The sequence below is a fragment of the Barbatula barbatula genome (genome assembly GCF_947034865.1).
Source record: "Barbatula barbatula genome assembly, chromosome: 1".
NCBI classification, from domain to species: domain Eukaryota; kingdom Metazoa; phylum Chordata; class Actinopteri; order Cypriniformes; family Nemacheilidae; genus Barbatula; species Barbatula barbatula.
In genome coordinates this window covers 33,047,718-33,072,627 of record NC_136766.1, presented here as the reverse complement: position 1 = coordinate 33,072,627, position 24,910 = coordinate 33,047,718, and the positions used below count along the sequence as shown (strand labels likewise).

The 24,910-nt window shown below is 38.8% G+C and overlaps 1 protein-coding gene across 1 annotated transcript in view; it reads left to right on the top strand.

Annotated features, from left to right (window-relative positions):
• ntrk3b (neurotrophic tyrosine kinase, receptor, type 3b) overlaps positions 1-24,910 on the top strand; it is a gene marked incomplete at its 5' end in the record, with an annotated part of 79,666 nt that overhangs the window by 10,392 nt on the left and 44,364 nt on the right. The window contains 3 exons of the mRNA XM_079451397.1: positions 3,278-3,352; positions 7,187-7,258; positions 22,494-22,562. Of these exons, the coding sequence (XP_079307523.1) occupies positions 3,278-3,352; positions 7,187-7,258; positions 22,494-22,562 (216 nt within the window). The remainder of the gene's footprint in view (positions 1-3,277; positions 3,353-7,186; positions 7,259-22,493; positions 22,563-24,910) is intronic.

Below are 24,910 nucleotides of genomic sequence, written 5' to 3'. Positions count from 1 at the left end.
CTCGCAACTCTTTAGCATGTAGCACAGCACTCTGCAATGCGTAACCAGAATCCATCCCATGCGCGGTTAAACTCAAAAGGGAATGGGACACACGTCGGAGCTCCAAATATTAGCAGTGAAGCTCAAAGATTTTACATCTTTTAACTGATCCGCAACATGCGACGACACTATAAAATAACTCAGGCAAAGCTGTTTCAGAAATGTATTTACGCGATGGTAAACTAACGCGGTTCAGGCGACGGAAGCCTACATTTTCCACAACAGAGAGAGGCTGATTATCTAGTACAATAAATTCCACAACTTTTTCTGTGATTTTTACAGATTTTTTTGTCGTCTTTGTGAAGTTTTTCTTGCCTTTGAAATAATTCCTGCAAGGTTTGGTGCTTTAATTCGTCCTTTTTTGCGTTTCGCTTGTACAAACTCTTCGTCATTTTTCCGTGATGCTTCTGAAGATGTTTGATTAAATGTGTCGTGTTGTAACGCGCAACAGTACTTACACACTGGCAGCTGTGCTGCTTTCTGTTGTTTCAAGCGTGAAATATTTCCACATCTGCGACATCTTCAACGCGCTGAAATTTCCATACAGGCATAAAGTTGGGTCCTGAAAGGTCTCCCCACTAAACTCGCCTGTCGGGCCATTACGCAAAATTAATTTCAAAGTATTTAATTATTATTTTTAAGTAAATGCATTTTTCTCAAAATAAACGAACGTTTTCTATTTACTTAAATACAGGTCCCCGTTCAACAATTGCTGGTAATTTGGTATCGGATTTGGATCGGTTGTGCTGACTCGCGCATGATCGATACCCGATCCATTCAAAAAGGTATGGATCGGAGCCAAATCCGATCCAGAGTATCGGATCGGTACATCCCTAATATAAATACAACTTTTATAATATAAATTATATTTTTCCTTTTTTGTTGTTTGTTAAAATCTTTATGAATTTACCAAATTACGTTCAATTTTTTACCTCATCGTTGTCGGATTATTTTCACTCTCATATTAAGTCATTTTGGAAAGAGATTAACACTAGAATAAAACTTTTATTCAGGGGTGCAAACTTGTCACCTGTGGCGATAAGTGTAATGTGATTGGCTGTTAACTGTGAACCAGGGTTGCTAGGCAATATAGGCGGAAGTAAAGAGGGAAGTGAGAGTTGTTTTCTAAATGATGTTGAGTTGTACATTTGCACTGAATAATAATAATATAATAAGAAGCGTATTGAAAGGTCGTGACTTGAGTCGGCCTTAAAATCAAGACATCACCTTTTGGCGAAATTCGCCGTTTTGTGATTCGACTAGATCCGATTAGTTTTTGGTGAGGGGGGTCTGTGAGTCTTCGGACTGGGTCAAAACAGAAAAACATTGAACTGAACTCACTAGTAGAACAGAGCCGTTACCACCTACAAATATGGCTGCGACGCCCAGCGTTTAACACAGCGTGACGTTAGCACCTCATTCTTATATATAATGTTTTTCTGTATTGTTTTCGCTGTTGCGTTCACGGAAAATTACTTTGGAAACCAGTAGTGGAGTGATAAGTGTGTCACTTCTTATTTTTCTGTCGTTATTTGTCTCTCATTTACACTTGAATGGGTCCAATTGTATTGTAGTATCATTGTTAATATGACACATTATATGGTTAAATAATTTCAACCTTCTGTAATCAGTTGTCCACATAATTTTTATTTGAATCTAAATGTGTAACTGTTACACTTTAGGTCGTTCATTTTAGGTGATTTGACCTATTGAACTATTTGTACTGAATGCTAATGCAAGCAACAAAGTAATTTTCAGAGAACGCAACAGTGAGATTATCTCGGAAAAAACTGAATATTATTAGGGGGGATTAAATCAACCACGAAATGCAATAAAGTTTTGCTATAAACAGGGTTCATTAATTTTATAAGAGGTACAAACACGTGGGTCACAAGTTGACACGGCATACACGTCCTTCGTTCACCCAGGTACGTTCTGTAACACCGATGATGAAATCCTGACTCCCATTCAAATATGATCCAGTTCCAGGAGAAGCAAGGTAGCTCAGGGCGTCAGTTCGCTTAGCTCACCCCCAGGCGTTGAGTATCTGTTGCGTGCGTTCGGAACCCGAGGCAGGCTGTTTACACGTTAACAAAGTAATATTTATAAGCAGCATCTGGAGTACACAATGACGTTGATTTATTACAATATTTTAATGACAGACGCATGCATCCTTTGTATTAGGAAAGACTTAGGAAGGTGTACCTCTCAGAAAAGACAAAAAATTTTTTTAGATGTTTAAAGAGGAGGGCATTGTTATTTTTTATTTTTTATGAAACTCTCAAATTAGACCAAAATCCATATTTTCCCTGTAGCTCAAAATGATTGTCACGTCATTAGCTGCTGCTCTATTTGTGTCATGTTGTGCACTCGAAAAACTTCAAAAAACTCTCAAATTCTCAAACCCCACATTTATTTTGTTCAAAATTTCAGGAAATGAAAAAAAACAGATACTGTAGTTCTATTTGATCACAGTCGAAATGATGGAGAAGCCGACAATTGAGTCTAATTGTTCTGGGTTAAGCGCCAAACTGGTGCGAGCCAATCAAAGCACTTTGGGGAATTAGTGACCTGAGGAAGCTGTCCGAAACCAAAGGGCAGTAAAGTAGCAGGATCTCTTCTGTATTACATTAACTGCAGCGTGTCTCATTTGTAAAGTGTCACCCTGCTGTAAACCGCTGTGCTGTTGTATTCTGTCAATGTCACGACTGTGATTTCTCCGGCTTGGACCATCTCTTGTACAGATTGTGTTTGTTTAAGCCGGAGGATTGGAGAAGCCAGGAAACAAAGAACGGAAGTGGAAATCAAGGTAGAGGCTGAGCCACATGCATAGACAGTGGCTGAATTTCAATGAAAAACCATTGAGGTTTCAGCGACATGAGTCGACTCATCTTTCGGATTGTTCTGCATGCAACACATAGTAATCGTCTCCACGTTTCCCACACATTCTGTGAGTTTGACCTTAAAGTCTAGAGAGAAACTAATTGTTTCGCTAATTATTTGCGGCGCGGATTGCAAGTAATCACACCCTTAGGCCATCTGTCTCGCCAACACACAAATGCTTTGGAGAGGAATGTTTCGTAAGCGAACGCTGAATTGTGATACATTTTTTAACACTCCTGGGACTCTCCTTTGGGTTCCTGCACCAGACGTTAAAGCGGAAAGACAAATATTCCCCCATTGAATACATTTTTGTCAATGGTATCGTTTTCAACGTGTGTTCGTGTTTCTTTTGCAGACACATAGAGAATTGGACTGGACTACAGATTCTCAAGGATGTTGACATGGAACTTTACTCTGGACTCCAGAGACTGTGAGTATTCGATACTGATCTTACTATATGTGAAGAGACTGTTTGTGTACCATTTGAATGGATGGTTAGATGCGGGAAGGATGGGTGGTTTAAACACAAAATGAGGTCAAATCTTTGGGTTAGTTTAAGCCAACGTTCGGGTTCATCCATGTTTGACCCAACCATTGGTCGAAACCCATCATTTTTAAAGTGAAGACAGATGGATTTTGAGCTTCGACGCTAATGAAGTGTTACCAAACAAAGAACGCAAACAACTTTACTTTTATTAAGCCTCCCATCTGGGTTTGACTTTGAATAAATTACCCATAAAGGCAGAATTTCTGCATCAATTACTGATATGGCTGATAAACTAACACTTTTTACGTTCTAATACTTGTGCTGCAAATCAAGTTGAATCACATCTGAATGTTCCAATCAGATTATGGAAAAATCCAACGGAGCTGTAAAAATGTGTTAAACATAATGTGTTCATAAAAAAAACATTAAAATTGACAACTTGACATAAAGTAACTGACACATTTGTGGGGTTTTATTTACGTCACATTTATGTACTTTTAACTATAGTGGTTAGGCACTTGAACATCTCCTGCTGGTCCAGACCTCCCACAGAGCTCCATCGCTCACACCTACAATTTACCCCTCAAACCCTCCTGTCTCTCCCCAACCTTTCTTCTTCACTCAACGCGGATTTTTGCCCCTTTCTTCCATTCGACCGGTCAGAAAGAAGCAACGTGGAACCTTGGAATGTTTTTTTTCCTTAGCATCGCTCTCTTCTGTTGCCGATGGACTCTGGTGGCCCTTCCCACGCTTCACTCCTGTGCCTCTAAATTACCCCCTAAGCATCCGCTGAAGGTCAGCTGCTTCCACATGTGTTGATCTCCGCTCTTCGCCTTTTGTTTCAAGTGTAAACAACGTAGATAGAAAAGTTACATAAGCAAAAGTATGAATGTAAGACCTCTGTGTGGAGGGTTGGTGTTGTAGTTGAGTCACACAAGACCTCAGCCCACTTGAGTTGTGAGAGATTCAATGGGTAGGCTGATCGCTTTGCTCAGTTATAATTGATGAAAACGCCAACGTTTTATTTTCTGCTACAGATTCAGGGTTAGAGTTAAATGGAAACTAGAGTTAGGACTAAACTGGTAATCATGTTTATTATTTGATTAATATATTCATTGGATACATTGCATCTTGACCCAGTGATGTCCTTCAAACAATGTGCAAAGTTGAAATATAAATAATAATCGCTACACATTATTTGACATAAAAAGTCAAATGTAAAGGAAAATGAAAAATGTAGATTTTTTTCGCTTACATCTCTGAAACAAAACAATAAATTTGTGAGATGATCCAAATATGGCGGTACATAGATGAATCTCATTGTTTTTTGGGTGTCCGATTACTAGTTGTAATATGCATGTTTTGCAAAGGTGGACAGTAGTAAAGTATTTTTACTCCACTCAAGTAAAATTTTTAGTATTTGTACTTTATTCTGGAAAAGCTTTTTTTGACTATTATAAATTAATTTTATAACAGCAGTGCCCATTCACTTCTATTGTACAGACACAAAACCAATGCAAGTGAATGGTTACCAACATTCTTCACAATATCTTTTTTGAGTTATAAAAGTCTTAAAGTCAAGTCAACTTTACTTATATAGCGCTTTTTAAAATGTTCATTGTTACAAAGCAGCTGTACAAGAAAATATATTGACTATAAGCAAAACATATACGGTTATTTAAGTCAAAAAAAAAAACTGACCGGACGCCTGAGAGCGTAGTGCACGTGAAGGACTGTAATACGAGATAAGTTCACTCAAGTAGTGAGGAGATAAACCATGCAGGACTTTATAGGCAATAAGCAAGATTTTAAAGTTAATGCAATGCTTTATAGGTAACCAGTGCAAGGTTGACAGGACCGGGCTAATATGCTCATTCTTTTTTGTTCGTAAATGAACTTAAACAGTTGGAGTTTTTGTAATAAGCCTGCAGGGGAACCACCTAATAGTGCATTACATTTACATTTAGTCATTTGGCAGACGCTTTTATCCAAAGCAACTTACCAATGAGGAAACATTGGAAGCAATTATAACAACATAGGCAACAAAATACATAAGTGCATCAAACTAGTCCATTAAAGCCTAGCACAGTATACAAAGCTAAGAATAGCGAGGTTAGTATTTTTATTTTTTAAGAAGGAAAGGGAAAAGAATTAGGATAAATCAATCAGAGACGTGTTGACGGAAGATATGTGATTTTAGGCGTTTTTTAAAGATGGCAACCGAGTCTGCTGATCTTGTAGCAGCTGGTAGATCATTCCACCAATGTGGAACAGATCCAGAGAAGGTACGGGAGAGTGACTTTTTTCCTTTTTGGGATGGTACCACTAGTCATTGTTCCTTTGCAGACCGCAGTGATCTGGCATTACAGTAATCTAGTCTTGATTCATATTAACGCATGAATAAACTTCTCTGCATCTGATGGTGACAGCATATGACGTAGTTTAGATATATTGTTAAGATGGAAAAATTCAATTTTACAGGTGTTGGCGACGTGGTTCTCAAATGACAGAGTACTATCAAATAAAACGCCTAGATTCTTTGCTGACGAGTGTTTTATGGAACATCCATCAATAGTTAAGCAGTTTTCTTGGTTGTTACGTATGGCGGTTTCGGTCCAATAAGTAACACTTCTGTTTTGTCCGAGTTCAGTAATAAATTTTTTTTTCTCATACAGTTTTTTGTATCGACTATGCATTCAACTATTCCATGGAATTGCTGTGTTTCATGAGGCTTCGAGGAAATATAAAGTTGCGTATCATCAGCATAACAGTGAAAGCTTACTCTGTGTCGCTTTATTATATCTCCTAGAGGTAGCATGGAGGTTTGAAATGACACAATGGTGATGAAGGAATTCAAATATTTGGGGTGCACTGTCCCTTTAAAGGAAAGGAATGTTGTCCACGTTTTAAGCCTCTCCATCTTCAAACTTTCAAACCAAAATCAACGTAATCTTGATGGCCTTTCCATTTCCAGTTGGGGATTACTGCACTGCCGGTATTCCACTACTGCATGCAGAAACCCCACTACAGCGAAGTATCCATCCTGCATCCACCCCCACCAGCTCGAATATTCCACTTGAAGGACAATCACGACCGAAGACCCCTACGTGTGTTTACAAGCTTTTAGAAGTGAAAGGTTAAAAGGAAAAATGGTTCAAACATTACCAAAGTGCTCATTATCTCTCCCCGTTAAAAGTTACGTATAAATCCGAGAGGTGGTTTGCGCCATCATCATAATAAAACAAATTCTTTGCTGATTACTGTTCGCTGGATAAGGGTTTTGTAAGTGTAATCACTTTTTCCATTTAATTCCTGTAATGAAAAGGATACAGTCATTACCAATTAATGCCACGGAGACTGTAAACTGAGTCTTTAGGATGTGCAATTCATTCCGGTCGCCGCTGCGGCTCAGCACTGTGAAATTGGGGACCCTGATGATGCCATTATTCTAATGACACTCTGCGAGGAGATGGAAAAGATGCTGAAGTGAGATTGCTTCTGCGGTTTATCATCAGAACCGGCGCATCAACCTGCGAGCCCCTCTCGAACGGTTGGCTTTCTCGGCTTTAAATGATCGACTAGCAATACCAGAAGCAAATGACTCGGTCAGAGTCATAAATCGGTCATAGAGCATAAATCGGTCAGATTTATGGCGGGGAGGTTGGTGGTCTTACCATGAGAAACGTATTTGTGTTTATCATTAGCGGTTTTTATTACACATTCATTGTTCAGAAACGTTCACGCATTCATGTAGCCTTCACTTGTTTTCTTTTTCAGGACGATAGCGAACTGCAATTTACGGACTGTTCAGGCGCGAGCGTTTGCGCAGAATCCTCACCTCCGCTACATGTGAGTACAGCATCTGTTTGCCAATTCACAACTTATTTCATAGTTGAATGTTTTCGAAACCTGATTTAAAGGAATAGTTCAGCCAAATATAAGAGTTCTCTCAGTTTGCTTGCACTCATGTCATCTCAGCGATAAAATCATCTTACTTGATGCTTCAAAAGCCACATCCATCATTCAACTTATCCAAATGAATCCAACGGGTTAATAAATGTCTTCCGATGTGAAACAGACCATATTTTGAGCTTATTTAGTGATTATGTCACATAATGCAAACATACACATCAGCATGATCCAAATGAGTCATTCACACAGAACCACTGAAACATAATGGCAGTACAGATTTGAATGATAAAACATATAATTCAGTAACACAACAATGATCATAATGAAGATAATTGTCATATTAACACAGGAATGAATTGCTTTATCTGCTGAAATTCTCATTACAGTATCGTGTCCCAATTGGTCTGACTGCATTATATGTTGTAATTAAAACTATTCTGAATATTCTAAAAAATGTGACGTTCTCAAATGACAATAATAATTATTAGAATCAAAACAGGGTTAGAATATTCATGTATAATAGAAATGATGAAATAGTGGTAAAAAGGAGTGTCCATGACTGATATTCTTGTCCTCAGGACAAGATCTCAGGACCAACGCAGCACATTAGTTTTGTAGTGTAAACGCTAATGGTGTAATTTACAGGCGAACGGGCTAAACACTTCACGTGCGTTCACTTGAGGCACAATAAGAGCAGATGGACTTGTTAGTTGTATAGTCATCATAAATGTGCCGGGATTTTCAGCGACAAAGATGATGAGTGCTTATGTCTTTTTTAACTGTGCCGCTCGCACGATTGGAATGGCGGGTGTTTAAAGTTATAATGCACAATGGAAATAATTCACACATTCACATGCAACTGACACAGATTATGGAGACAAAACGTTTGATTTAGGCCGCGGGGTTGTACGTTGAATTACTGTAAGTACAGATAAGTCTGTTCTTTTCGCAAGTTATCAACGTTTGAAAGAAAAGAGTTGTCTGTCATTTGACCATAAGTGTAAAAATTATATATCACTATACAAGTGATATTTAACTCTTTTATAATCTAGCAGTTTTACAATATTCGCCACTTTGCTAAAGTGGTCAAACGTAAGGGAGTCTTACAAAGACTATTAACATCACATTGTTTTATCTCGAAATCAAAAGACAAAAAAATGGAAATCGGTCAAATCAAGCTACTATTCAGTTTCTTGAGTGTGACATCATTTGCATGACAATTAAGCACATTTTCATTTTTCCTTTAACCCCACAGTTAAGCTGCTCTCACATTTTTCTCGGCATTACAATTATGTTATCATGAAATATAACTTTATGGCCAATGTCTGTTATGCATTTGGTGTGCGACTGATATTCTGCAAAACCCAATTGTCCATCACAATGAAATCCCCGGCTCTTATTAATTCATCACATTGACTTGAATGAACCTTTTGCTTCTTTTATTTGTCTGAAATATGCCGTGTGCTAAATGAGGGAGTGCAGTCTGGGTGGCCAGACGTTGTGTCTCCACAGCCCACATATCAACAGGGGCCTAATAAATATGAAGGGCCCATTGTAGCGAAGGAGAAAAGGTCGTATCCTCTCGGGAGGGCGAAAAGTCTGTCCCTCATTAAAGCTTTCAACGCGATTGTCTTTCCCTAAATGTCACTTTACTTCAGTAAACTCTCTCGTCTTACGCAAAATATTTGGAATATAATTGAGTATTTCAACATCCTATGTGCATCTTGAAGCATCTTGAAGCGACCGAGTGAAGAACGGCATTGTTTCCTACGGAGATTTTAGCGGACATACGTCATCGCTCCATGTGCATATACCCCATTAGCTATACAGACCATTTTTTGAACAAGGCTGTAAACATGTTTTTTTCTGCTATAAGGTTGATTATTTGAATATGGGAATCTGCTAAATCTCTAGCGGCCAGTCGATGAAGTGAAGTGTAGGTCGCGTCCTTGTTGGTTTCACCAGAGAGGCCAGAAGGTTGCCGCTCGGTACAGACACCTAAAGTATTGGACATAAAAACGAATGAACTTCTTCAGACAGCTGATAATGTAATGTGGTTTGATGATTAAACAGGTCAATGATGTTATAGCTCTGGAGGTAAAAAAAGACTACTGGTACATCTGACATTACTCAAAGTAATTATAGTACTTTCATTAAATAATATTACCGTTTACTTAGCTTTATAATGTCCTATTTATGTGTCTACTTATATAGCCTGCGATGTAAATTATAAAATGACCTTTAAAATGACATTATATATTTTCATTTGTAATCCATGTGATTAAAGTAATTGATATTAAGATCACCGCCTACACCGTTTGGCTGTTTTACTGTTTATACCAATACACTCATGAAGCCCCGGCAGAACGTTTAAACCAGCGGGTTTTTATGCTCTTTCTATTATAGTCAGACATGAAGAAATGGAGTCAAGGCTACGAGAGACTATGAAGTTTAGTTTTGGATGGTCTGGCTTTTGAGCATTGCCAAAAGCTTTCCAGTAGCTCAGTGGTTAGCATGGTGCCAGCAACGGCAAGGTCATGGGTTCGATCCCAGGGATTGCGCATACTGAAATGCAAATGTATAGTATTGTGCAATGTAAGTCACTTTGGATATATGTCTGATAAATGTAAATGTAAAGGTCTAGTCCACTGCAGGTTATTTTGTCCACTTCTGGACACGGCCAGGGGTTCAGGACACTAAAAGATGGAGTCAAGACAGTAGTTCATTACACTTCACATTCATTTTTGCCCAAACTGGTTCTGTCAAGATTTAAAGTCTTTTTGGTCAAATGTGGCATTTCAAAAGCTGCGAGAGCTTTCCATACATCCCAGTAAGTTGCGTAGAGCACACATCATTTAGCCTTTGTGGGACCGATAAGCTAATAGTACAGAACCAGGATGCAAAGCGAGAGCTTACTCTAAGGGGTCTGTCAAATGTCAACTAACATGACATTCTGCCGGGATTATTCACCGCGTCCGCTCAAGGCTGAATGTTACACCCTTTTGTTGAACCCTTCGAGAAATATGGGGACACGCTGTCATTCTCAGCAGTTGCACAACATTAAATGGGTCATATCATATCCCTCGTGGTTCACTTACAATGTCTTTATTTTATTTTTAACCCGTTTTCACCTTCTCTTAAAGGGATAGTTCAACAATAAATAACTGGTGTTCTATATGACTCATACGATGTAAGTCAATGGGTTTCAGTGTTGTTTGGATACCAACGTTCGCCGATTCATATTGTTCTTTAGTCGTCTTTGCAGGGTGAAACTAATGTAATTTTCCCAAAGTTTTCTTTCTGTTGAGTAAGATTAAGGGCGTATCGATCCATCTCCGCGCACACACTTTGCCCAGTCAGCAGCTCGGCCTTTGACAGACAGTTACGGGCCCCAGGCCTGACATTCTGTGTACATAGGTAAAGACAGCCTCTTCAAGCCTCTGTCCTTCACTCGGCTCCGGAGCGGTTTATCAGAACTGCGAGCACCAGCTCATCACTGTCTGCTCGCACTCCAGGGGATTGTGGGAAGATGTCTTCCATTCACACCCTGTCCACGCACGGCCGGGGTCATCTTGTTTTAGACCGCTTCTTCGACACCGGCTAGGGCATTGCCTGTTGTGCTTCAGAGTTAGAGGAGAAACTTTGTCTGTGCACGAAGCCGTCTCGGTCTATTTAACACAATCGAGAAAAAAGCGCAAACGTAAAATAAACCCAAAGTGACGATTATCTAAGTCGTTGTTTTGGAGATGTTTCGGGGAATGAGCCAAGTTGTTTACATGGCGGGGGATTTAAATGCACAATTACCTTCTTTAATTTTTGCTTTTGTGTTGTTGAAGATGTTCTTTCTGCTGTAGCTGCGAGTTTCTCCACTTATAAGCAACAATAACCAATGTTATCTGTAACAGTACAGGTGGTTTCTTAACTTAAAATGGTCTCTTTTCTTAAAATGTAGGATGGAATTAAAATAAATAAATATTAAAGTTAAATCACTCATTTTTTTAAAGACATATCAGGAAAACCTAATGTTACGTCTTTGAAGTGCAGGAGATTGTATTAGGTTGACAATAGCTATGTTTGGAATAAAAAATAGCTTTTGACTTACTGCTAACTTTGATCCAAACCACATACGATGTTCCTTCTGGCTTATCTGCCTCATTTGAAATAGAAGGTTAATTTAATGCATTGTATTATGGGATATACTATTCTCTGTAATGTGCTTTGTTGTAACCAGCACATTTTGCCAAACGTAGTAGTTCACTGGGTATTTTGTACATTCTGAATATTTTATTATAGTTTGTATTATAGAATATGCAGAACATGTTGACAGTATACACTGCAGCAAGTATAATGCTGTTAGTATCACATGTAGAGCCAAAGGGCAAACATGGGTGATTCATAAATTAAATAAATAGAATTTGTGCTTGAGTAACCAATTGTGTTCTCAGATCCAAATGTATTCAGTATTTGAAATGTCAAGAAAAAACACGCAGTAATACATTGATTATACGTTTTAGAGACAGACATGCTACAAACATAGAGCAAGGGTTCTGAATTACGTTTTACTGAAGAATATTCAAAGGCCCCACTCACCCAAATATTTTAGAGCGTCATTAACCCGAAAAAACTATTATTCATTATAAAATAGCCAAATAAAAAGAAAAATCTCAGTTTCTTTTATATTTAAAAAAAATATTTCATTGCTCATTTAGTCTCATTTTAAATTAGGGCCCCTTTGAAGTCAGCTGGAGCCCCCTTGAGGGCCACGGCCTCCCGGTTGAGAACCACTATCTAAATGTGAATCTCTGCAATCTTTAACTTTTGCAATGTTTGAAATGTAACATTTCTGGTTAATTTATATACTTCACGTATCTTTGGGTTGAGGTCAAATGTCTTCAGAGGGACGTTTAGCAAGAATTCCTCTAGGTCAGTGGTTCAACTTTTTCGTTGTAAGGTCCCCTTTGGGTCGAGTGCATCACTTTGTGGCTCCCCAAATAAAGACATGTAATCTTAGAATTTTTATTAAACCAAAAACATATTTAGCTATACAATGCTGGAACATCAATTCTTTTAGTTGGTGGGCTTATTTTGTTTGATTGCATACAATTTTTGATCAATTTCTATATTTCCTAGAATGCCACAAACTCTGTGCCCCCCCCTGGATCCATCTTCGGGCCCCTCAGGGGGCCACGGTCCCCAGTTTAAAAACCACTGGTCTAGGTCTTAATGTTTAGACCTCTTTTCCTAATCATATGATTTATCAAGTCATTTTTTTGAATCTAGAAAGAGTATGGCAGTTATTTGCAGCATGATATTTTGTACACGCTGCAACCCAATGACGGGTTTCTTGTGCAACAATATGTTCCCGCTGTGCATATGTGTGCTCACCTGACTGATCTGATTAAAACCCACGGAGGTATTACAGTCCAGAACATTCCGGTCAGGTAATGCCTCCAGACAGCAGGGCACTGGCATGGTCAAGCCCCAGGGCTTTCTCCTGTTTTCCACATCAGTCAGTTTGGCAGAGACCATGCCATAAACAAAGCTACGTGGTCAGTGTGATCTAATACCTCACTACGGTACTTTGGTGCTGACTTTCACTAAACCAGGTCATGCAGTACTACGGTAATGTTCTTGTTACACAAATAAATACAATTTACAGTAACGACACATAAAAAACGATCATGAAATATCTTATGCTAGACTATTAATAATGATCGCAATAAATAAATCTGTCACCAAATAATGAAAAACATTAGCCTTACTCTATATATTATGTATTGTTTTTGTTAAATGAGTCCACTTTCTTCCCAGTATTAACCGTTCTCGTCCATGACTTTTTGATGATCTCTTCGTATATCGCATGTCCAAACCAAATCTCCAGAGGATGGGCCAGATCAAGGCAGCCCGCTGATTGAGTTTTGCTGGGGCATGCAGCTTTGCACCGAACACCGTAACCCCGTGCCAGTTCACGTAGCCATCTGCCCCTGTCTCTCAGCTCATCAGAGCAGCTGAAGGTGGCGGACCCAGGTGCCAGGGCATGGCGGCTCTGTGGATGACAGCTTTGAGCTGCTGTGAGGTGCCGGCATTCTGCCAGGCGCCGGCGCCGTGACAGTTTGGCATTCATTAGTGCCCCTCACACCTCCGTTCTTCATGAGACCCGTTAATATCTGCCCAGATGAGCTTTGCCTTTACCATTTGTGCATTTGACGGTAACAAACATGGCTGGACGGATCCAAAAAACGTTTAATGAAGGAGCGAAGTGGTTCTATTGGTATGCTTTCATGAGATCACTAAGTAAGAAAAATAAACCATACGTGATAAAACATTACAATACGCGATTTTGATGACGTATTCTTTCCATTTCGAGGCTTTTGGTCAGTTGTAGATGGGATTTGGAGACAATTCATTGGTGCCGGCGAATCAGAGTGGATTGGTGACTGTAATAGAGAAGCTTTTGAAGCAGACAGCAGATTCACCTGCTGAGTCCAGAGACCACCTCAGAGGAACAGAAACACAGGCGATGCTTTATTTGCTCTGGCTGTAGTAGACGCAGGTCTTTCATGTCCCAAGTGTTTATGGTCCCTGTGTTTTTTCCCCACCGAAGCTTATATTCTCTCTCTTTTCAAGCATCCCCAAGCAGGATTATTCCTGAGATGCGTGATGCCTACCCGTCTCATGAATCTATCTTCTCCAGTCATTGTGCATCATTTGAAAGCAGAATCATCAAAGCCAGACAATCAAAGGGGACGGAATTTAAAAAGCCATTTACGGGGACGGCGTGTCCTACGCAATGCTCTTCTAACTCTGGTTTTCTGGTTGGAAGACTAGCAGTAGATCTGTTCAGCCATGACCTCCATTTGTGGGCAAATGCAGAAGGCTGATTCTTCAAGGGATCCTTTGGGGATTTTTAATAGAATCGCGGTCTTCCATTTACAAGGAAAATAAGGCAGGTCGTGTCACTTGAATAGATTTTCAAGTTTTCTCCCACCTCAGACGTGAAGTTGGAAAATCTTGCTGTGTTTTAAAAATGGAAGTTGCTCATATGTTGCCACAGAAACTTGTGGGTTTGCGTGACAAAAGAGACTAACATTGCTGTCCATATACAGGTTATTGTAGTGTACTACTTTTAAACGAAATAACAGACGAAAAAATATGAGAAATACATAAAAGTTGAGGATTTACAATTATGAATTTAAAATAATTGATTTATTATAAAGATTATCAGGAAAACCTAAACTAAATGAAAATTAAGTTGAGGCAATAAAATTATGTAAATACATTAAACCATTCTGCCATAATGGTTCTATGGGCATCGAAGATCATTTTGGAGCACTTTTTTATAACTATGTCTCTAGCTGTTACCTTTGCAAAGCACATAGTAGCTTTCAAAATCATATGTTAACCATGTTGAAGAGCAAAACGAAAAATTCATTTTAACTAAAGTGGCCATCCTAAAAATCCATTAAAAACTCCAGACGGAACCCATGGCTCTTAAAATACTTCTTCTCTTTTCTACCTTCAGTAATACAATCCGAACAGTTTGTTTTATATTTAAAGTACATTGTTTTTAGCTTCTTAAAAGTGTGCAGCAGAGATGAGATGATGTGATTGTTTTGTCGCGGGCTAAATGATGTCATATTACCCCGCCGGCACATAGCACTGATTCACCCTTTCTGAATCACATAGCACAAATTCTGTCTTAACAAAGGCATTTGCAGCAGGGAGTAATTGGACGGCAGTAACACTGAACACGGAGCTATTTTAAACCATTATTGCACTTGTATGCCTTTCTATGCAAGTTTTATGTAATTAATGCAAACGTGTTGACATGGAAATAACACATTCTGTTAGCAGCTCCCACTTACGTCTGGGAAAATATTTCTGTTGTTGTTCCTGTTGTTGCTAATAAAGGTTCAGTTTGAGTTTGCTAATATTAGTGCACTTTGAAAGCACATTGAAACAATTATTTGGTCAAACTTATCAGTGGTCGACTTGTATCCCAATTCAAAGATTGGAAAGTGAGAGATGTGGTTGACCGGACCGAGTTAGAAAGAATGTTCCAACAGGAAGGCGTTGTGAATGAGCGGGAAAGCAATTTACTGCCCTTTTGAAAAGGCAATACAAGACGTCGCTCGCTTGCTGAACGCAGGGCTCTTGTAGGAGGGTAGGAGGGTGCGAAAGTACGCTTTCGCAGATCCAGTGACAGTCCTGTAGGCAAGCATCAGTGATTGAATCGGATACCGACTTCTACCGGTAACCAGTGGAGAGAAATGAAAAGCGGTGTCACATGAGTCCATTTGGGCTGTTGGAAGACGAGGCGAGGCGTGCTGCTGCATTCTGAACCATCTGGAGTGGTTTGATAGCCTTTGCAGGAAGACCAGCAAGGAGAGCATTGCAGAAGTCCAACCTTGAGATTACCAAGGAGTTGTGCAGTATGCTCAGTGAGAGGGGGTCTTACCTTTCTAATGTTAAATAATGCAAATCGGCATGACGGCGTTGTCTTTGCAATGTGATCATTGAAGGAGAGCTGTTCATCAAATATGACTCCCAGGGTCCTGTTTTGGAAGGAGTCGCTGTGATATCGCCAAGTTGGATGGAGACATCGTGTTGCACCGTGGGGTGTGCCAGAAATACTAGTAGACTTTACCTTAATCCCATCCTTTTAGCCTACGTATTGCCATCTCTGTCTGAAACATAAAATTGCATGTTACTTTATGTACTTATCTTTACGTGAGACGGAACCCAAAGGATGCTTAACTGACATTTCCTTTCAAATCCTACCAGACAGCGCAAATATTTTTTACCGAAAAAGTTACACATTGCGGCTTTAATGTTTCATATTTCGATTTTCTACTTATCACACAACAAATTGTGCTACCCAAATTCTTTTAGATTGCTGTCAAATATACAAAACTGTGCTATGAATAAAAGAGAAAAACTGCTGTCTGCCCCATTATTTCATTCCACGCAAGAAGACAGTTAAGAGAATCTCTTCCGAAGCCATTACTGAACGCCTGAAAACCGTCTGGCTTCTTCTTTCCCTTTTGGATCCCATTGCAAACCATTGAAGACTGTAAGCTGTGTTTTATATTTAAAGTAAGTATCTGCAGTTATGAATAATAGACGACAACGTGCCTTGTGCAGAGAGATGCAGGGTGGGTGGCACGGTGCATCTCTGACAACAGCTTTTAAAAGTTAGCTTTAGCCGAGCTCCCCCAAAAAACAGATGCTGGCAGCACTCTACGTCAGTCCTTGAACCAGAGATGAGCAGTTACTGACCATGTCATTCATACTTGGTATTTGTTGATGACCATGGAACAGAAATCGACGGTTTCGCCAGTTTAACAGAATGTGTGTGAACACCTTTTATTGATTTGAGATGGTTTGTGCTGCTGGATTTTATATTGTGGCTTTGTAAGCTCAAGAGCTCACCGGATGAATCACGCGAAACAGTGAAGAAGAGGACGAGGCTGTTTATTTATAGCTCCTACACTGTTTACTCTTACATGCATCTCTATAACTGATCCTATTTTAAAAAATGCAAATGACGCTTAAATTATCACGTTTTATAAAACGAAAAATAATTTGCATACCATTCTGCAAGCATGTTTTGCTTCAGTAGCGCTTATGTCTGGGTGATCGGGTCATTTCCCAAATCCCATTGGAGAAGAGAGACAGGGATAACTGATGGTGACAAAAACGACAGTGTTAAAACGTCATTCCTTTACAATTACAATTTTTTATTTTTATACATTTTGCATAGAAATATTTTCTTATTGGAAAGGTGTAAAATGCATATTGTGGCAGTACCATAGACTGGTACTATTACTATAGTATTATAGTAAATATACCATGGTACCCCAAAATACTTTAAATAAAGATTTATTGCATAACCCAATTCCACATCCCTTGAAATGACGTTCAGGTGTTTTTTGTTTTCTGAATTCCGATTCCTCTTGAGCAGTTTATCATCCAAGCCTTTCCGAGTATACTTCATTGAGCGCAAGTGCAGATGTCCGCGTTGTGTAACCCCCCTTTCTGCACTTAATCCCTTGCATATGTGCGCAGACGTCAGCAAACTTTGCTCGTGATGAAAATGACTGTCCATGTGCTGAAGAGAAACGCGGATAAGCCAAGTACACGTTATAACCTTTTCAGAAGAAATGGACAGAAAATTAAACGGTTTTAATGTGTGGTTGGGGAAAATGCATACATTTTCAAATCTAAGCGTAATTATTTTTGTGAGTCTCACTGCCAGGTTTTCAATTTTGTATAAATTCTGTGTGGCTCCCACGCAACCGGTGCCAAATGACTTTATTTCCTAATTCATTAACTACCTTCCACCCTGTTCAATTTGCACTGACATTTTTCCTCGCAGAAGTGAAAGATGACCTTTGAAAAGAGCACCTCCTGAAATATGCAGGTGGTTTTGCACAAACACACCTAAACATTTCGATTTGCAATCGTAGGCATTCAGCGGGATGTCTTATCTGGAGCGACTCGCAGACATAATTTGGTTTCTTTTGCGAGACTGCTGCCGTTGTCAGTAGATTACGTGAACGTCTGAGTTGTCATTTTGATGAAGACGTATGAAATATATAAAAAAAAAACAGACATTAGTCCATACACTAACACGGTTACCTAGTAGGCTGCCTACCTAGACTATAGACCAGTGCTGTTTCTACGCAAGTCGTCTACCATGTTGGAACTTATAAGTGCTATAAGGTGAGAGAGTGACTAGGAATCTGGAGGTGGTGAAATAGCTGGCTTAATGAAAGATGTAGAGATGTTAGAATCTAAAATAAAATACTTTACAACCACATCACTATGCAGCAACCAAGTGCAAGAATGGCCATCGCCCACCTTCGCAGATCCAAGCCCGATGAAGGGTTCATAGCAGAGGAGCTCCATGTGAATATCAGGGTGCATTGAAGATCAGCTGGGTTGCAGCATTGTTGATATGCCTCAGACGTTTAAGTTTTCTCGCTGGGATTTCAGCCAAAACAGAGTTCCACTGAGAAAAACAAGAACAGAGACTAGGAGTACTCAAGTATCTTGTTGTGTCCAATTGACTTTAAAGATGTAGTGCTTTATACTTCACAGGTTTGGTTTTCTAGTTTCATCATTCAGCTGGTACAGACATGCAAAGGAAAAGTTTCTTAAAGGCACACGGGTAATAGATTGGGGTCGCACATGTGACCCTGTCTGTGAAAACACCCATGAAGTCACCTTTATAGTGGGATTTACTATAATGTGCAGAAAATATAACATTGATATCTTTGACCGAGTATGGCCATGACAAATATTAAAACCAATGCTTAGGAAGCCAACTTTTGTTTAAAATAATAAAACGTTATGACAATAAAAGATAAAAACATTAATGTTTTGACTACTTTTCTAAATCTGTCAGGTAATATATAATTTACACTGGGGATAGCTAAGGTACACCTATAAGATGTCTGCTAAAGATCTGGAGATCCCGTGAACATCTAATGTTAAAACATTTGATAAACATCGTATCAAGAGCGGTTCTACATACATTCTAAATCATAAAGATCTTACAGACGTCTTCTAAGTCTGTAACCCAGCTGTCAGATGTCTGCTAAAGATCTGGAAAACATCTGCTGTGTAAAAACATCTGCCAAACATCTTAGAAAGAGCAGTTTTACGTCCATTCTAATTCATATACATCTTACAGATATGACATCTGATAGCGGACGTCTCGAAGATGTCCTGCAGATGTATTTGTGCACCCAAGGACAGCAAGAAACGCACATGACCTATTTGCATCCTTTTGAGGGCTATGACTACGGTACGTTGATGCTAACGGCTAGTCTCGTGCCTTCTTAGCCTGGATTTCACAGACAGGATCACACAAGTGTTTCACGAAAACTAAATACAAGTTTTTGGTTAACATGCACAAAAAGTTGCATTATATACGTCAATACGAAATTAAACTTAAAAAAAATGATATGACACAAGCCCTTTATTTAAAAGAAAGATCAGATGAATCTTGTCAGATCAGGTGTTATCTAGTACAAAAGCTACCGTGATATTTGAACAGAATGGTTAAATAAGTTACAGTCAAGCTTGTGTCGAATTGGGATTTGTACTGTTTAGTAACACCTACAAAGACATGCTCATACATAGATTGACTTATGTAACCCAGTTAAATGAGAATCCATTAGACGCCCCTGACGGAGAAACGGAACGGTTGAAATACTCAATCAGTTGCAAATTTGACTAATACTCTGTTCACTTCACAGAGAGATTGTATGTGTGTGTGTGTGTTTGATATGGGGTGGGGGCTGTTGACACTTGAAAGCGTACTGAGCCCACAAACCCCCCTGCATCAGGCAGCATCAGAGCGCTTGTTGCTATGGTGACGAGTTTTGGCAGCCAGTAGTGCTTGTATAAAACTCGTAAGGGTTTCTAATGACCCTGAGAACAAGCTAGTTGTCTGGTCAAAACAGCTTCCTGTTACTATTACTACAGCAATCTCACACATATACGTGCTTGTGAGTAGTAGATTTCTGAATCCGTAAGTAAATAAAATAGGTTTTTTATTTCTTGAAGACGATCTGAGTTTCCTGGCTGTTGCTATGGTGTTGCTATAGTGTTTTGAGGGGTTTACAGATTGTTGCTGGTGGCCTGGGTAGCTGTTTTCTGTGCTAATTCCAAACAGATTCTCCCAAGCATTCAAGTTCTTACATTGGATGAATCTGTGGGAATTTTTGCATGTTATATCATTTTTCACTACACAAACCATAGTTTTACTATGGTAGTACTTGGTAATAAATTCTTCCAAAAACATGGTTTCTACACATTTGCTGTATTAATACCATGGTCAACCTTCTTAAAGCTATTCTCACCACATTCCACAGAACTATAGTAGACTATAGTATTTACCGTAGTAAACTATAGTAGCGTGTAGTGTACTGTTGTATATTATAGTAACTCCGTACCATACTATAGTAACTCTATACTAAACTATATAATATCGTGTCATTAAGTGTCATTATTATTGTAAAAAACTATGGTAAATTGATAAGCTGTTGTATGTTCAATAACACTATTGTAACCAAGATTTTTACTGCAGTTTACTATAGTAAATACTTAAGTATACCAGAGTGTTTTTCATGCGAGTTGTACTACGGGTATGTAGAGGATCACACAAATTAGTTTTTGTCAAGATCTTTTGCTGTTTTACCGAAATGCGTTGTTTGAATTATTAAAATACATCTTTCGAAAGGTCCGCATCCATAACCCTCATTGCTCAGAATGTGGGAAAAAAAGCCTTAAAATCATTGTGTTTCCAGCTTTGGTCAAATATTGATGCTTAATATGATTCTCTTTGACGTACATACTTCGAAAAGCAAATTCTGTGATGTCTGCTCCATCCTAGGTCCCGGTTAATGGATGTCCATCTTCATCTATGTCCAGTAGATTTATCTTAATGCTCCCTACAACATATCATGCCTTCAGCCCTGTTGGTTAAAAGCCATTTACGAGTCCCAGACCACCTCTTTGTATTGAGTTTGTTGGCTTTTAAACCTGCAGTCTTTCATAGCATCCACTGAACTGCTCAAGTTCTCTGTATTGATTTGGCTGCGCGGCCCCTGCAGCTGCTCCTTTTCTCTCGGCTCCTCTTGGCACCGACGGGCCCTCGCCGTGATTTCCTGTCGCCTCAAATGCTTCTCGCTTGTGTTAACTCTTTCATCAGTGGACCCTGAATTATTATTTGTGTAATAGGTGACCATGGATCACAAAACCAGTCATAAGTAGCATGGGTTGCAATAACCAAAAAGTCATGGGTAAAAATGATCTGTTTTTCTTTTAAGGCAAAAATCATTAGGATATTAAGGAAATATCATGTTCCATGATGATATTTTATCATACTCTAATATCCTACTGTAAACATATCAAAACTTTATTTTTATCAGTGGATGCTGCAAATCGCAAAAACAAAAATTGTCGGAAACACCATCCGACAAATGTCACTCGCTGCTGTTTGCTCTTCTGGAATTGCCTCGAATTCATCTACTCTCCACAACGTCATTACAGCGGTAAGCCAGAGAGCTTTAAAACAAACTTGTTTCTTCTCCGCAACGGCCTGCTACAGCACCTTTGATGGTCAACTTTTAAATCGATTTTCTTAATATTTATTTTTTTGCACCCTCAGATTCCACATTTTCAAATAGCTGTATCTGTGCCAAGGTTATTTTAGTTCACTAAATTTTAACTTTGAAAACGTTCCTGTTCATTGAAATCTAATCAAATATTGACCAAAAAATTATTGGAAAAACTTGAATTGAAATGTTGCCTCAACAATAAACTGACGTAAGTTTAAAGCAGTAAAATTATAATAATGAACAAAACCTTCAATAAAAATGTATTAATCTTACATAGCAACATTTAAAATAAACCAATAAATGAACAAAGCATATACCACAATTGTTAAAACGTACTTAAATTAACACAAAAACAAAAAATCTGAAAATAAAAGCTAATTTCACATACTAATAAAACTAAAATCAAAACTATAATAACTGATCTCGGCCAAATATTGTCCTACTGTATCCTAACAAACCATACATCAATAAAAAGTTTATTTATTCCGCTTTCAGATTATGTATAAATCTCAAGTTCACAAAATTGACCCTTATGACAGGTTTTGTGGTCCAGGGTCACATATATAATGTACATACGTATCACAAATATTTTCTATTCTGTATCATAGATAAGACATCGTTTATCTGGATTTGTCTCTTTTCATAATGTTTTAAATTTATTTATTATTTATGTTATGACGTGGTGATTTTGCATACATACATTTGTATTTATATGATGTGAACTGTCCAAAAATGTATGATTATTAGATAAAAAACAAGTCAATTTTTACTAAAATGAACAAATGAGATTATACGAATTAATCTGTTTAGCCACAGATATGTGCTTGACACCATGAAATATTTATGAATTGCCATTTTATCAAAACTCCCTGTGCCCATAAACTACCGTGTCCAAACTCAGCCAAATAAGATTTGAAACATTTAATAATCTGAATAATTTTCTTGAAGCACTTTGGGAAGTACAAATATATGTTGGATGCAGTTTCATTTACTCCATACTTCACAGTTAAAATCTAAACCATTGTCTTTATTTTTCACAGTAACCTGTCCAGGAACCCTCTATCCACGCTCTCCTGGCAGCTTTTCCAGCATCTTCAACTCCTCGAACTGTAAGTTCACCATGAATTTGAATTTTATATACTGTACATAAATACAGTGACCAAATCTCACGATATAAACAGAGCAAGAATGCATTGTTGCAGGTCGATCAGAACAGTTTTTCACACTATTCCGCGTGATACCCCCGCTCTCCCCTCCCATCTCCCCCACGTGTCTTCATCGACGCGAGACATCCCGAGGGATGAAACGGAAACGCTCTCTACATGTCCGTGAACAGTGCTCTTGCTTGTATTGGTTAATTAAGGCATGGCAGTGAAATGTATTGGTCTTGTCTGTTCGGAGCCTGACCTCATTTTCTCGTTTGTCATGAATATTTGAGCAATCCACACGCACGTTAAGTGATGAGTTTGTTTATTGATCGTGAGCGACGACATGGTGCCGTTGCGTTGCGTATAAAATGAACTAATTCTATTTCTTATTTGACACGTCCTGTACTCAATCTTAGTTATGGCTGAACTCAACTTCACTGGCGCATGTCATGCTTAATATTTTATGACGCACGCTTTTTGGCCTTTCAGAATGTATTAAGGAATTCAGGGACTGGTGTTTTTGTGCCATCCTCAGTGATGTAGGATGATAATGTTAAAAACAAATCCAAAATGGTGGCGTTTGACTTTTTTAGAAATCATTCAACTCAACGCAAGCGTGGGAAAGTGACGGCACATTTACCTACTATTTACTATTACGTACAGCATTACAAGACCGAGGTGACTGAGATGTTTTGTGTACTTTTTCCTTCCAGGCCAATTACACAAGAAACTCTTTCGGTCTTAAAAATTACTTTGTCTTTCAGTCATCTTAATGCATTTAGTAAATGTCAAGCATTTTCAAATCAATGGCAGTGAATGGCGACAGCAACAATGGCGACATGTGTGCTGACAGGCGACTGGGGATTTTCAACAGCAAATTAAACCGGGCGTATGCAGATGGTGTTTCTAATCGCCGTCATTTCCAGTGTTAAATGTCAAGAATTATTACTGTAAAATAACCCGCGGAACGTGTCGGCTGACAACGACGAGAACATGTATCCAATATTCTCTGTCAGAGTCTGCAAAAGACATTTACAACCGGCTTGACATGTGATCAAAATGATGGATTATATGGTTAAACTGTACTTAAGATGAAAATGAAAGCAGGCAATGCAATAAACCCGGCAAAGTCATTGTCTTCAAGGGCACTAAGTATACAAACATCTGCAGACTCACTGCATTAGCATCTCTGTCTTTTAGACCCACAGCGGTCAACGCCCTCATGTCATTCCAAACGCGTATGGACTTTTTTTCTCCTGCAAAACACAAGGGAGATATGAGAATGATGCTAACAAAACCACAGAGACATTTCTCAAATATAGTGTGTACTAGTGTACTGAACCGGTTGGTTGGTTAGACGGATGGAGTAAAAGTGAACAGGGGCCAGAAAATAATAACGCAAACTTCACCGAACAAATTGCAGATGTTATGGAGATAAATGGGTTTAGATGGGTATCAGTTCTGTTACTGTGGTGTTATAATAATGGCGTAATCTCCACAGCTAGATGAGATTCACAGGGATTATTGATTCACAGACTCCGTGAATCCATCCTAAAAGTCATTGTAATATAATATTAGCCCATGCGCTTGGGAAATGATGGCGGTATTTATCCGTTAGAACACATGCTGTACATGTAGGTTTTCATTCGGCGAATGGAAATCGTCTCATTACTTTCACAAAAGTTTCTTGACTTCTTCAAAGCACATTGCTTTCAGGTGCACAACTAAACCTCATTGTGCGACGGGCTGTCAGTCATTCCTGGTGACTGTCAGGACCCCCATTGGCCTCTGCTAGGTTGCTTCCGACAACATAAATGATGTTTTAGTGTGAGCGTGAAGCACATGTATAATGATTATTATTATTTTTGTCAGGCTCTCTAACACGTGTTTAGTTATTTTATATGAAAATACTGCACACTGAATATACCGAAATTGCTAAGCTTTTCCATCACTTCGGTCACGCGATTCGTGTCATACAGTAACACAGAACTTGTTCACGTTGGTGACCTGATTCCTGAAGATTTGCAGAAAGGGATTTGCAAAGTAATGAAGGTACAGTAGTGTGTATTCCAACCCGTGCATACAGATGAATCGACTAACATTTCATGCTGAGATCAAAGGCTCCAGTTAATGAAACACGGTTCATAAGGATGCAAGCTCATCAACTTTTTTTTTCCATTCAGGAAATGCGACCGACTGTATTTTAAGAGGTGCAATACAGTATTTTAAAAGCAATACATTTTGTATGCTGTCAATTCCTATTACCGGAAGAGTTTATATGATACAAGTAGACGTTGAGCGTGCCGTTT